The sequence below is a fragment of the Drosophila miranda genome, chromosome 3, assembly GCF_003369915.1.
Source record: "Drosophila miranda strain MSH22 chromosome 3, D.miranda_PacBio2.1, whole genome shotgun sequence".
NCBI lineage: Eukaryota > Metazoa > Arthropoda > Insecta > Diptera > Drosophilidae > Drosophila > Drosophila miranda.
Window position 1 is genome coordinate 2,516,127 of NC_046676.1, and position 15,583 is coordinate 2,531,709.

The 15,583-nt window shown below is 39.9% G+C and overlaps 1 protein-coding gene across 5 annotated transcripts in view; it reads left to right on the plus strand.

Moving 5' to 3' along the window:
* LOC117188518 (protein Wnt-5-like) overlaps positions 1-15,583 on the plus strand; it is a 91,846-nt gene that overhangs the window by 26,568 nt on the left and 49,695 nt on the right. For 4 of the 5 annotated variants that reach the window (XM_033392518.1, XM_033392520.1, XM_033392519.1 and 1 more), the window contains 2 exons: positions 5,152-5,548; positions 11,325-11,549. In XM_033392518.1, the coding sequence (XP_033248409.1) occupies positions 5,152-5,548; positions 11,325-11,549 (622 nt within the window). Of the gene's footprint in view, positions 1-5,151; positions 5,549-5,608; positions 5,690-11,324; positions 11,550-15,583 lie in introns of those variants that run through there. The other variant, XM_033392521.1, reaches the window with a different exon arrangement.

Here is a 15,583-nt window from a genome sequence, read left to right on the forward strand (position 1 = left end):
TTAACGCAAAAAAAGAAAGCATTTCCGATCTTATAAATAACAATTAATCTTGATCATCATCAATACCCTGGACATAGCCATAGGCGTCGGCTTACCTATTATTTTGCACTCTAGACATATGCTTATATAAAAGGTTACACAAGTAACCTTTACTATAATGTTCCTATTTTTGTGAAAACCAGATAATATTTTTCTTTAATTAATTAATAATTGATATAGATATTTCTAATCATTTTGTCAAAAAAGAAGTTAATATAAAAACTAGCCAGACTAGGAGTGGCGGCTCACGTGCACAGAATATAAATAATATATTCCCGCACTCCGCTTATTCATGTTGATGTCTCATGTTCATTTCCGTGCAGAAATTGTATTTTGTTCATTAAATATTACATCAGCAGTACACATATACCTACCAGAGAACTGCAAAAATGAATTATACCCGATACTCAAAAAGAGTATAGGGGTACCCATACGGTTTACCGAGGTCGAACGGTATTTTCAGTCCCTTGTTAATAAGCGCTGGCTTCTTCATGATCTCCGACTAGTTATGTCGGTATATTCACCGGGTCCAGACGGGGTTGCAGGCTGTGTACACAGGTACTGCGCCGAAGCTCTGTGTGGACCTTGCTTAAAGGGTTTCCCGAAATTTAGAAGGAATCGTTTATAATTCCTCTCCATAAAAAGAGTAGCGAGTCTGACGCAAGCAATTATAGAGGTATATTAAAGTTATCCGCTATTCTTAAAATGTTTGAGAAAATGTAAACGTGCAACGTCTCTACAAGTCACTTATATCTCGAACTAAGCATGGATTTATAAGGCGGCGATCAACCACGACGAAATTGTTAGACTTTACTTCTTTTATTATTAATGGCTTTCAAGGTAACTTAAAGTCGGATGTTATTTACACCGACTTTAGTAAAACATTCGACTCTGTAAACCATTCCCTGTTTTAGGGTTTCCGCCCTCCAGAGATGGATTTCCAGCTGCTTTTGTTCCAGGTCTCAAAGAGTCCTCTTCAAAAACTCCCTCTCTTCACCAGTCTAGGTTTATTCGGGAGTACCACACAGCAGCCATCTGGGCCCCTTACTCTTCACACTTTTTATTAATGACTTGCCTTCGGTATTAACATACTCTCGAGTTCTTATGTATGTGGATGATGTTAAACTCTGTGACCAGTATAAGGACATTTCATTTCATTCTCGCTTGCAATCCGATCTCAATAACTTTAAGTCATGGTGTTGTGCAAGCTTGTTACACCTTAATGACTCGAAATTCAAAGGTATGACATTTCATCGTTCTAGCCCTTTGATGGCGGGAATTCTCATGCGAGAATTACCTTGGTGGAAAATTTTGGTGTTTTATTAGACGTTATATTAGCTATAGTTTTCTGAGCACATTTCTACCATGTTGGAAAAGGAATTTGACGACCCCTTTATAACAAAGACTCTCTTTAGCTCGCTGGTTCGTAAGAATGCGGCTCCTGTGTATGGTGACTTTTTACTCTTTGCTCTGCAGGGCTTTAAATGGGATGCAAGTGTGAGAATGCCATTCTTAGTTAACCGTAGAAAAATGCTTGATGTGATTTTTATGAACAACATGATCAAGGGTGACGTAGATTTTCATGGTTTGTTGAGCTGCCTAAATTTTACAATTCCTATTAGATTCCTATTAGTAGAAACGATATACCGTTGTCCCTTCCACTTTGTAGATCGCATTATGACTTGCAAGAACCGTTTAGGGTCTTATGCACGGGTTATAATTCCCTCTACCAGATTATATCCACCACTAATTCCCTTCCTCTAAGCGCCGCGCGTCATGCGGCAGCGCCCCTCGGTCGGCTGGGCGGGAGGAGGGCTGCGTTTTACCTGGGATCTGCGCGTAACAGCCTTCTGCTGGTGTAACTTGAGTGACTTTAAATCAGCAGCAGCCGTATATGCTCAAGCAAGTGTGTATCCGTCAACAAAGAGTTTTTATTCGGGTAATTTTCATGTGTGAACGTTTTTGCAACAATGTAGAAATGCGTTCTTAGTTGCGGCTTTATCTGAGTCCTTAGTTGTTGAAAGGGTGTTTCAAATTTCTGATGTAATTTTAAATCAAGCTTAAGACTTGCAAACTGAATATATAGGCTTCTCGCAAATTCTTTAACGCCGCAGTCTGCAATTTAAGTTTCTGGTCTATGCCACCCTTAGGCTTATTAAGACCCAATAATCATGTAGTGATGCTTTGAGAGAAATAATTGGTCACATACCGTAAGGTTGTGTTTGCGTTGGATCCCCTACAATTTAAAAATCGGACAAAAAGAGTCTCGTGTCGATTGGTTTAATAAAATAATCAAAGAATACGATTGTGCTGCTTCAAAAGCTGTGTTTAATATCAACATAGGCGAAGAATCATGGATAAACAAATTTGAGTCCGAAACAAATTTGAGTCCGAAACAAATTTGTATCGACGACGGTATGCGTGTTTTTTAATGTTTAATGTCTAGAGTTCAACTATAGACAGTTAAACTGTGTAAAAATAGGAACGTACAAATCATAAAAATTATCTGCTACTGGAAAATTCGGTAACACAATACAAGGCAAAAGAAAGTTAACTTAAATTATTCATTAAAGAAGATTTTACTTTGAAAGCACAAGTATCAAAGGAAAAAAGATGGACAAATTTATTGTAGTCGCGGCAAAGGCTACGGAAAGATTCATGGTCAGAGTAGCTCGAAGGACAGGAAGACGCAGAGGATAGGAATACCTAGTCAGGTGGGATGGGACAGCAATATTGATAAGGCTAATGAGGGCCGAGGATTCAACGTCGCCTAGGAGAAGTTTGTGGAGAAATAGAATTCCATGACAAGTCCTACGGCTTTCAAGAGAGTGCAAGTTAATGAGACGCAGCCGACTCTCATAAGAAGGAAGATGTCGAGAGGGGTCCCAATTAAGTCAGCGCAGGGCAAAGATAAGGAATTGTTTTTGAATGGACTCGAGCATATCTTGATATTTTTGGTAATGGGGAGACCAGATACAGGAACCATATTCCAAGATAGGCCGTACAAGAGAAACGTAAAGTAGTTTAGTGGGATAGGGTTCAGAAAATTCCTTCGACCATCTTTTGATAAAGCCAAGGACTCCTTTGGCTTTATTCAAAATAGCGGATATATGAGAATTAAAACATAAGTTAGGTACGAAGATAATGCCTAAGTCATTAACTTTGTACAGGCGTTCCAAGGAATGTTTTTAATTGTGAAGTCAAAAAGGTAAGGCTTGTTGCGATGGAAGGTCATGACGTTACATTTGGAAATGTTAAGAGGAAGAGCGTTAATAATACACCAATTTTTGAGAGCGTCGAGATCCGATTGAAGAAATAACGGGGACGCCGGGTCACTGTAGGAAAAACATAGCATAACTATATCATCAGCATACATTAGGGCACGAGAATTAGTTAAAACTTGGGGAAGATCATTAATAATAAGGGCCCGAGATGGCTACCTTGCGGCACACCCGAAGAGACAAAAACTGGTTTAGAAAGAGAAGATTGGAAGCAGACACGCTGAGAACGATTGCAAAGGTACGCATTAGTCCAGAGAAGAAGTTTGGTCGGAAATCCTAATAGAGATAGTCTTTGGATGAGGAGATTGTGGTTAACTGAATCGAAAGCTTTACTAAAATCAGTATTAACTACGTCAGTTTGATATTGCTTTGCAAATCCGGCAGTTACATAGGAGAAAAATTCAAGGAGGTTAGACGAAATTGAGCAACGTTTTACAAATCCGTGCTGTGATTCTGATAACATGGAACTACAAAAGTGGAGCTGAGAAGTAATACTTTTTTCGAAGAGTTTAGGAATGGCAGGTAAATTGGAGATACAACGGTAGTTTAAGACGTCTGATTTATACCCCTTTTTATGAATAGGAATTATGTAAGATTCTTTACAGACGGTGGGAAAATAACCAAGCTCGAGAATAGTTTTAAGAGAGGCACGCCAAGAGAATCCGCGCAAAGTTTAAGCACGGCACTGGGAACCAAATCAGGACCAGTGGAGAAAGAAAATTTACACGATTTTAAATTAGTTAAAAGGCCATCATAATCAATAAAGGGGGGATGGATATAACTAGAACTGTTAAGAGGGACAGGATATGAGTGCGCGACTGGATAGTCGTTAGGTGAAGCGAGAATAGAAGGCATGTTACTAGAAGGAGCAGGGTAGAAAAGTTGAAAAAAAAAGTTTTAAAGCGAGCCAAATAGCAGTCTACGTATCTGGTATACCTTCATACCTTGATATCGTACATTCATTTCAAATCTAGTCCAACACACTTTGCAGAATCAAGATTCATTTGAATTCCTTTGTCGGGTCAAGCAGCGTAAATATTGTAAATTATTGCTAGTGGTGCGGCCCAAAGGAAATGCATTTTGTTGTTGGTTGTCATTTGCAATGCCAACTGATCAACAAGATCATTTTGTTACCGCATATAACATTGTTATATATTGCTATACCGAGCATCTCTAACGCTCTCGGTCTATCCTACTCTCTCGCTCGCGTCTAAGCTTGCTGCATAGCCTTTGCATTCTAAGTCTTAAGCTAATCGTCGCAGCTATTAGATTAACATCCTCGCATCAATATGTACATACGCGATAAGTTGGCTTACATATGCAAATAAACTGTGAATTATATACAAACTCTCGGCTTTTATTAAATTCAAAACTCGCAACAGTTATTAAAAACGCTTAATAGCCTCACGTACTTATTCTTTAATATTTGCGACTATAGTTTCTGCATTCAAAGCATGCAAGTCTATGAAGACAACAATCTCTTCCATAACACTATGCAACACCACATTGAATTTGAAAGCTTAATATTTTCCAGACATAAGTTTGCAAGCTTTCAGCTTAAGCTGCAAAGTATTCGGGTAGGATATATACCTTCATTTATGAGCTTTTCAGAATTGCTAAGTTCGATATAAGCAGGCGTAGGATACATAACTTAATGTGAAAAAAGAAGCACTACCTCTGAAAAAACAAATGCAAAAAATACCAGATGATGCAAATAAACTTAAAAATTTTTAATAATTATTAATTTTATTCATTAAATTTTAGAAAAGCTAGTGAAAAATCTTACTAGCCTAATATTTGTTCAATCATTTTTTAAATATTTCATCAACAGATTTGCTACCGATTTCATCGATGTGCGTGAGAAAGAGGCTCACCGTGAAACTCGCGGCGTTCGTAAAAGGACTCGCGAAATTACCTTGAAGACTTTAATGCTGGCTGACGATATAAAAACATTTGGGACATCCGAATTGGAAACAACAAACGCAACGTTCTTGATTAACGCAAAAAATGACACTATCGATAATTCGTCAAAAGAACTCAGTAAAAAGTCGAGTGCTAACAATAATTATTTACGTAAAGACCTTGTGGTAACAGCAACTCCATTAAAACTTCAAAGAAAGGAGAATAGTGGACCAGGCTTACCAGATGATCTATTCGAGCTTCAGCAACGTATTACGAAAGAAATACTCAATTCAAAATTGGAAGGAAGGGAAATGCTGGTATTGCAGGTAAGAATACCTCCTGCAATTTGTAAGCAAATAAAGTTATATTTACGACCTTGTCAATAGATTAAATATGTTTGTAAACATGTTTATGGGTAAGAGGTCGGTAATCGCACAAAAGTTTTAGCAAGAAAGGCGAGATTCCTGTGAGTAAATATTTTCGATTCTTTAAAAGCCAGCTAACTGGTTTAACTTTTAAATCTTAAAACTTATAAAGGTGGGAATATTTTGGACTAATTTAGCTTTCTTGGTTTTAGCTATTCTTTAAACTGGACAACAGCAGTCTTATCTGTATAATCAAATTTTACGCACACGCGAAATTTTGAGATATATGTACGTTTTATAGTGAGATCTAACAGGAGTGCGGATACCAAATTTGGTTACTCTAGCGTTAATAGTCTCTGAGATTTGTGGATACCCCCAGATTTTCGTCCTTTACGGGGGCGGGGGTGTGGCGGAATTTCGAAACAAACTCGTCAAGGTCCAATATCTCAGGAGTGTGGATCAAAAATTTGGTTGCTCTAGCTTTTATAGTCTCTGAGATCTAGGCGCTAATGTTTTACGCTAAGCAACGCCGGCTATGCTACGTGTGTGTTACAGAGAGATAGGGGGAGAAAAAATGAAATTGTTTTCTTGATGGTGGCTATAATAATGATACGATCCAATTCAGATTGGAGTCTGCAGTCTAGAAGATATGGTCATTCTCTACGATTCTGCGTTTTTGGTTTTCTCGTATCTTTAAAATTGTGGATGCCACAGATTTTCGTCCTTTGTGGTGGCGGAAGTTGGCGGTGCGAAGTTTTGAAATATTCTTGTAACAGTGACATATCACAGAAGTCTGCATCCAAAACATCGTTGCTCTAGCACTTATAGTCTTTGAGCACTAGGCGCTAATAGGCACGGACAGACGGACGGACAGACAGACAGGGCTCAATCGACTCGGCTATTGATGCTGATCAAGAATATATATACCTTATGGGGTCGGAAACGATTCCTTCAGGACGTTACACACATCCACTTTTACCACAAATCTAATATACCCCGATACTCAAAATGAGTATATAATTAAAAATATAATTCATGCACGGTGAGGATTTGCAAAAAGCTAGGCGCATAGTCGGCGAACTGGACGCCCCACTTAATGAGCACAATTATTTATTGAACTTATTCAAATCACACATGTACAATACATTTTAATTCAGCCATTCTAGTTCTCCCAGGAAGTAGGATTGAAGAATGGTTGAATTCGGAGATTAAAAACTTGCAAAATTGAAGAATGAATTGGCTTGCAGCCAAGCGGTTAAAAAGCCAAACTGCAGCTACGGTCAAAAGCTGCAATGGTGATAGCAAGTTTCAGTGGAGGATCACTTGCCGTCATTTCACGTTCGACTTAATCATCGCCACAGAGGTGTAATGTTAAAGTTGCTCAACTTTGGAGCAACATTTTTCATTCGTACAATTATACAATTATGGCATGGCTAAAGATTGATTGAACAAAAAATCTTCGAAATTAATATTGGTAGCACTTTTTTCGAGTTCACTTTTTTCTTGAGTTTTTGAAGTAAAAATTTGGAATTTTCAAATTTCAATTTTGCATTTGAAAGCTTAATATTTCCCAAACGGTAAGCGAAAGCTACAAAGTGTTTGGGTCCAATACAACCAGATGTAAGATAATTAAGTTATATGAAAAATAAGGGTACAATATCTGAAAAAAAAACATTTAAAAAATACAAGTTTTTAAATTGTAAAAAATTGAAGTTTTTAAAAAATAAAAAAACCTTGCCGTAGGAATAAAAACATAATTCATTAAAAAAATTTAAGGTCTCAAAATCTATCTAGCAAAACAGAAGGATCAAGACGATGGTGTTCGGCAACGCATAGTGGGTGAAATGACTAATCTAGCAGGAAAAACATGCGGAATTTCAAAAAATTTGTTTGGCCATATCCATTTACAATTTATCAAGGAATTATCGGTTTTTGATTTATTTTTAGTTCAAAAAGTCGAAGAGCTATATGCTATCGAACCTAACATAATGCGTATAATGTATAACATAATGTATAATGCGTAAGATAAAGCTGTAAAGCATTGCGATGTGGAAGTCACATATTTTTAGAAAAAAGTGTTTTCTATGTACTGAATAGTATTTTTATTGTCAATTGTGACTTACAAGGTGTTACGAAATATAGCTTTAGAAATGAGTAATAATCTTGTCCTGCTCTTAATGTCGTTTACAAAACTTTCGTGGAGTAAAAGTATACACACATGTTCTCTTAGTTTCGTTATTTAAAGTAAATGTGGATATCAATAATACTAAGAAATTATAAAATATTTTGCTTATGACTTCTGACGTTGAATTGATGTTATTTTTCAGCTGGCTTGTTACTTTCAAGGCGAAATTTATTTTCAGTAGAGTGTAAAGAAAACAAGCTAAACATTTTTTTTTCAATTAGGGACACATTTTTCAATAAATTTGAATACCAAGAATAGCAAGAAAATAAAAAATAAAAAAGTCAACTTTTGTAACATCAATGGGATCTGCAGGTCTGCACAGTAACAACTTTTACGACATTTATTAGCATCAAAATAATTTGTAAAAGTTGAACCTTGTTCCGGTGCTTATTTTCCTATGTAACATTTTTTTATACCCGATACTCAAAATGAGTATTGGGGTATATTAGATTTGTGGTGAAAATGGATGTGTTTCCGACCCCATAAAGTATATATATTCTTGATCAGCATCAATAGCCGAGTCGATTGAGCCCTGTCTGTCTGTCCGTCCTTATTAGCGCCTAGTGCTCAAAGACTATAAGAGCTAGAGCAACGATGTTTTGAATCCAGACTTCTGTGATATGTCACTGCTACAAGAATATTTCAAAACTTCGCCCCGCCCACTTCCGCCCCCACAAAGTACGAAAATCTGTGGCATCCACAATCTTAAAGATACGAGAAAACCAAAAACGCAGAATCGTAGAGAATGACCATATCTTCTAGACTGCAGAATCTGAATGGGATCGTATTATTATTATAGCCAGCATCAAGAAAACAATTTCATTTTTTCTCGCCCTGTCTCTCTCTAACACACACGTAGCATAGCCGGCTTTGCTTAGAGTAAAACATTAGCGCCTAGATCTCAGAGACTATAAAAGCTAGAGCAACCAAATTTGGTATCCACACTCCTAATATATCGGACCGAGACGAGTTTGTTTCAAAATTTCGCCACACCCCCTTCCGCCCCCGCAAAGGAAGAAAATCTGGGGATATTCACAAATCTCAGAGACTATACACGATAGAGTAACCAAATTTGGTATCCGCACTCCTGTTAGCTCTCACTATAAAACGTATATCTCAAAATTTCGCCACACCACCTTCCGCCCCCACAAAGGACGAAAATCTGCTGCATCCACAATATTGAGGATACGAGAAAACTAAAAACGCAGAATCATAGATAATGATCATATCTATCAGATTGCTGAATCTGAATCTGGATCAGATCAGATCATTTTTATAGCCAAAAGGAACAAATCAATTTTCAGTGGCTACGCAGCGCCCGACGTCACGCTCAGACTGATTTTCTGTCTCTCTCGCACACACTCTTTGTCGTGTCGTTTAATATTAGCGGCGTCTGCCGGAGGAGAGCCATACTGACTAAGTATCGGGTATAAATGTAGAGTTGCGGTGTCCGCAGCAACTCGTTATTTTTTTTATCTGTAAAGAACGTTTTATGGTAAATTTCGCTATTTAAAATAATTTTATATATAATTTTTAATTTGCCCCCATCGATTCCCTGGTCTACCACTGATGTCGACAATCTTCTGGCCCAACTGGGTAACAAATTTATAATTAGAGGAGACTTTAATGCGAAGCACAGGCTTTGGGGCAATCACAGAGTAGACCGCAGAGGGTGCATGACGCCCTAACTAATGGGTCGACTCAACTACTGGCGACAGGAAGACCCACCCACCGTTTCAGAGATCCATGCCCTCTTGGCTAGACATCTTCATATATCGATCTATCCCTAGCAATCAAATTACCATCCGTGAAGAGCATGACCTTAGCTCGGACCACCTGCCTCTCATTGCTACATTATCGACAACTCAGCAGCTTCAGCACGGCACAACCGAAAAGAGCACAGGGTAGAACATATACTAGACGGTGTCCAAGACGGTTGCTTATTTGGATATTTCGCAGGCCTTCGGCCGGCTGGGGAACGAGGGACTACTCGGCACCGAGGGAGAGCACCTTCCGTGTTGTCCACGATAGTACAGCTTCTTTGACCAAGACCAAGACCAAGACCAAGACCATAAGTTGCTCTAACAGGGACAGCAGACAACGTAATTTGTATCAATCAAAATATAAAATAAAATCCTAATTTTAATAAATAAAAAGATTCGTGTATTAATTTTATCCATAACGCTCATAAAACTTTTGCCACCTCTTTTCGGTTGATGTCCCACTGTGCTGCGAGAATGGTGAACTATTAATTGAATATACGATGAATTCGGCAACAGTGGGAATGGGAGAATATACTATAATATAATAATGTCCCGATCTGATTAAAATTGTGTGATCTACATAATCAAATTATGTAGATTCTGCGCTTTTAGTTTACTTTTATACTTAAAATTTTGAATGCGACAGATTTTTGGCGTTTAGGACTCGGGGCATAAATTGGAGATACATTAGTTTTATTTATTTATTTAGTTAGCAATTATCTGCTAATAATGGTACTTAATTACAAAAGGAGGAAAGAAGAGAAGTTAAAAGTTTGTTAAATTTAGGTGATTATAAATATTACAAGCTTAAGGGATAGTTCAGGGGATAAGGTATAACAGAGGGAGTTATAGTTATGGCATATAACCCTAAAAGGTTGTTGTAGGGCATAATTAGACCTACTTATGGGTAAGCGGAGTGGCCTAAAAGTACGGGTAGGTCTAAATGGAACGGCAACGTCAATCTGACCCAAGAGAGTTTGGGAGTCAACAATCCCGAGAAGGAGCTTGTGCGCGAACATTACGCCATTGCATATTCTGCGATGGTGCAACGACGGCAGGTCAATTAGATTTAGTCTAGACTGGTAGGGTGGCAAGATTCTACCCGAGTTAAGTTACGAAGGGCAAAAATTAAAAATTGCTTTTGCACGGATTCAATAACAACCTGCTGCTCTTTATACTGCGGGCTCCACACACAAGAACAATACTCCTATATCGGACGTACTATACAGTTGTTTCGTAACGTACGGGTCGTCAAGCTCCGTAAGTGTGATATCACAGAAGTCTCCACACAAATTTGTCATTGTCAAATTTGTAATTGTCTCTGATATCTAGGGGATCATCAAGACGAACGGATGGACTCGGCTATTGATGCTGATCAATAATATAAATAGTTTATACGGTTAGAAAAATATTTAAAAAAAAATGTAAATTAGTACATTTGACAAGCGATTCTCCTTCAACATCAGTACCACACTGTTTGAATCTGGCAATCTGTGCTTCGTCCTTATCTTCATCTCCGCGTGTACTATGTTATAATTTAGGCGTATGCATATCGTTGATTGAAGGAATGGGAAATTTGACTCTTTATATATACATATGTATGTATTTGAAAACGAAAATAAATAAATTAAATTATAAGAATATATGTATAAACATATGTATATGTAGAAACTGTAGTAACGGATTCTTAACCTTCAAAAGAAACTCTAAAATCTTAAGTTATGCCATTTTTAGGTTCTTCATACATGTTCACAAGTTTTATAGCCTCTATTTTGTTTACTTTCCACAGGAAAAAATTAATCGAGAGATTTTAAACTCGAAAATTTTTCAAGCAGACGGTAAAAGCAAACGACGGAAACGGAAGCGGAAGAATCAACGGGCTGTAGTCGAAGACGCGCCTATTGCTAGCAACAATGACAGAGTAAATTATGTGGATGGAGTGGATACTTCAACCACAACAACTACCAAGGCTAGAAGCCTAATGAATTTACATAACAATGAAGCAGGTCGTCGGGTATGTTTTTGAAATAAAATTATTTTTTCTATTACGTAGTGGAAATAAGTTTTCCAAATTTGTTGTTCAAATCCACTGTTGATTAAGGTTACTACTCTGGACTACTCAGAGTGACGCTTGAAATTACGATGCTTCTTCACAAATATTTTTAGGCGGGTAAATAAAAAGCTTTTGTTACGAAATTTGCATATGTTTCTATTGACGTCTGAAAAATTAGAAGAGTTTTTCTAACTGAAATTAACCGAAAACTTTGGGTGGCTGTAATTTAGTTATTTATTCGGCGGGGCGAAAATGGATACGCGCTCGATCTCCTTCAATGTTAGCGAACACTACATTTTCTTCACAATTCAAATCTCTTACTCTAGCTAACCTACGGTGGCAAAGCGGGGTGAATTCGCCAAGAGCGAGAGAGCGAGCGTTTTTGCGCTCCCGCTTTGCCCTAGCCTAACTTACACTAGACTTCATAATTACGACCAAATAAACAATAATCGCCGCATAGAGGGAAGGTCACGCAACACCGGCCCCGTTGAACACCTGCATCGGCTTCAACACATTGGGAGCGGCGCCAACTTGTGTATGGCCCGCCGAAAAACAGCTCCAGTGCTAGTCCTTATTTCGACGACCCTGACCATGGCGTCCTCTCCTTTGTGCCTGGCGATGACCCTCCCCACGAGGCGACAGATTGTCCTCGGCCACGACGACGAGGTCTCCTTCCTCGAGGTTCGGTTGCCACTGGTGCCATTTTCCCCGAATTTGCAGCCCCAGGACATATTCGCGGGACCATCGCTGCCAAAACGCTTGCCTGACTGACGAGACAAGTCGCCATCGCCGCAAGCAACTGAGACTCTCCTGGTCCGGAGTCCGCAGTGCTGGGAGAGCGATGAGCAACCCGCCTGTCAGCAGATGCCCGGGTGTTAGGGCCTCGCCGTCGCTTGGATCTTGGCTGATGGCTCCCAGCGGCCTCGAGTTCATTATGGCCTCGATGCCGACGAGGACTGTGGCGAGCTCTTCGGCGGTTAGGAGCGCGCTGCCTACCGCCCGTAGGATTAGGCTCTTGGCAGTTTTTACAACGCCGCAAATTGAAAATGGGCGGAGAGCACGGAGTCGATCTGCGGGTAAATTCCCCATGAGTTGCGTCAGCAATTGCATTTAAAACAGCGCATACACGATCGAACTGTGTGACGGCAGACCTCCCGAGCGTTCACTATCCAAACGCTCTGTCGAAGGATGCTCACAAGTGCTCGTGGGCCGACATGAAAATTCGAATGGTGCAGATGACGAATATAGCTTCGCACGAATTGCGAGCGTTTCGTCAAAAGCAGAGGAAACTTGGCATCGTATGGGTTCAACCGCTCAAGACTAGGAGCAATTGTAGATCCTTTCCTAAGCTTTTCGATTTCTCCTTGATACTCGTGATGCTGGACGAGTTCGACAATTTTATAAAAGGCTTCATTATATTCGGTCGGTGTGATAGTTTTTTCGAAATTTAGACTTGGGTCTTTACATTTTCTTATAAAGCGGAACACATACACGAGCACTCTAAACTGTTTGAGGTGTGACGAAAATTCCTCGATGACCGCAGTCTTCCTTTTTTTTTTCCAGCTGAAGATCATCGGTAGGTTCGAAGTGGGAGTTCTTGGGCCAGTTTTCTTCTTCCTCCTTCAGAAATTATGGCCCTTCGAACCAAATTGACTGAACGATTTCGATGACATCACAACCTCGTGACACAATATCTGCTGGGTTCTGTTTCGTGGGTACATGCCGCCACGTAGCATCATCTGACCACTCTTGAATCTCAGCCACTCTATTTGAAACGAAAGTCGACAGCGACGATGGATGAGACCGGATCCAATGAAGAGTTACCTCTTAATCCGACCAATAAACGACTCGTTCAATGGGCACGTTTAATAGGGGCTTGATTCTGTGACAGAGATCTGCGAGAAGGTGAGCGTCACATAACTCAAGCTTTGGGAGAGTTTTGGTCTTGAGCGGCGCTACTTTGGATTTCGAAGTCAACAAAGATATTTTTAAACCTTCTGCAGTTCTGCTACGTATATAGACGCACGCTCCATTGGCTCTCATGGAGTCGTCAGCAAAGGCATGTATTTGAACCGGTGACATCGGATCGGAATACACAAACCGAGATATGGATATGTCTTCCAATTGAGATAGTGTATTTTTCAACTTATTCCACGCTGTTTCCAAATGCAGCGGCATCGATTCATCGCAATCTAGTTTGTTAAGCCAAAGCTCCTGCAATAGGATCTTGCCTTTTATGACGATAGGACTTAACAAACCAAGGGGGTCAAACAACTTTGATGTCACCGATAGTATGTTCCGTTTTGTCGCTCGGAGACACATAACTGAATTGTCAATTTTGAACTTAAAGGCATCGTCAGTAGGTAACCATGAGATTCCTAACGCCTTTGTCGACTCTGAATCCGAAATTGTTATGGGTTTGGCTGTGCTCTCAGATGCGCTGATCTCGGGTGAGTTTGAAAACCACTTAGTCAACTCAAACCCTGCGGTCTGAAGAACCTGAGACACTTCCGACTTAATTGCCCTTAGCTCCTCTACGCATGCAGCACCAGTCAACAAGTCATCGACGTAAAAGTCGGACCCAATAACGTTAGCAGCTCTAGAGAATGAGAGCTTCGCAGACTCACTCAACCTTTTTAAACACCGGATAACTAAGAATGGGGCTGGCCAAGTCCCATAGGTTACAGTGTTGAGCTTGTATAATCTCAAGGATTCAGAAGGGTCTCTTCTCCACACTATGCCCTGAAACTGCCGATCCGCTTCGTTCACCATCACATGGCGATACATCTTTTTAACATCAGCAGTCGGGGCAAACCTGTGCAGACGGAAACGGAGCAGTGTCGAGTATAATTCCTTTTGAATGGTAGGTCCCACCAACAGAATATCATTCAAGGCCACCTGTGAGGACGTCTTGGACGAAGCCTCGAACACGACTCGGAGCTTGGTAGACGGACTTTGGGGCCTCAGAACACACTGATGAGGGATTACGTAGTGTGGAGTAGAAGGAATCGTATTGTCAGTAGGAGACATATGACCTAAGGAGAGGTACTCTTCCATGAATTCCAAGTACATTTTCTTCAACTCAGGGTCACGATGCAATCGTCTTTCAAGCGACAAAAACCGCCGTTTCGCAACCTCAAACGAGTTGCCTAAACAATTTCGATCTGATTTAAACGGGAGCCTTACTTCGAACCGACCTGATGATAGTACCTGAGTCGTTTTACGATAGTGTTCTTCACGTAGCTTGTGCTCAGGTGTGCCAATTTTCTTGGTAGATGGCATTTCTTCCAGTGACCAAAACTTTTTCAAGGTCCTATCGATGGATACTAGCAACTCTTCACTGCAACTCAAACTGTTTGTAATTTGAGGAGCAGAACTCCTGGAAACATATTTTCCCGACACAACCCAACCAAGAAGGGTTTTCTGAAGAGTTGGAAAGTCCGGACCTTGCTTACCTTGCCTTGCCTTGACCAACAGCTAATAATTCAAAGAACGATTCTACTCCAATTAGCATATCTATTCTTTGTGGCTTGTAGAAATAAGGGTCTGCCAGTGGTAGGTTCTCTGGGATTCGCCAGTCAGTCACATTCACTGACTGGTCAGGGTGATAACCTAAAATTGATTTCAGGATCCAAAAATCAAAGGAGAACTCACTACCATTTATTCGCGACATCACCACTGTGTGAATTTTATCCTTTACTTGAGAGTTAGATTCACCAATTCCAAGCAAGTTAATACAGGAGTCCTCTCTCCGGATCTGTAAGCGATTAGCGAGGTCCTCGGTAATGAAATTAGTTTGTGATCCAGAGTCGAGCAGAGCTCTGGCCAGAATGTATTCACCGCTCTTAGTTCGGACGCTTACAATCGACGTAGCCAGAATTACCCTGTCCAACGCTGTCGCATGCTTTGCATTTTACAACAGCGTGGCCTTTTCGCAGACAATTAATGTAAAGGATGCCGACTTGGCAAACTAAAAACTTTGCATCACCGAGAGA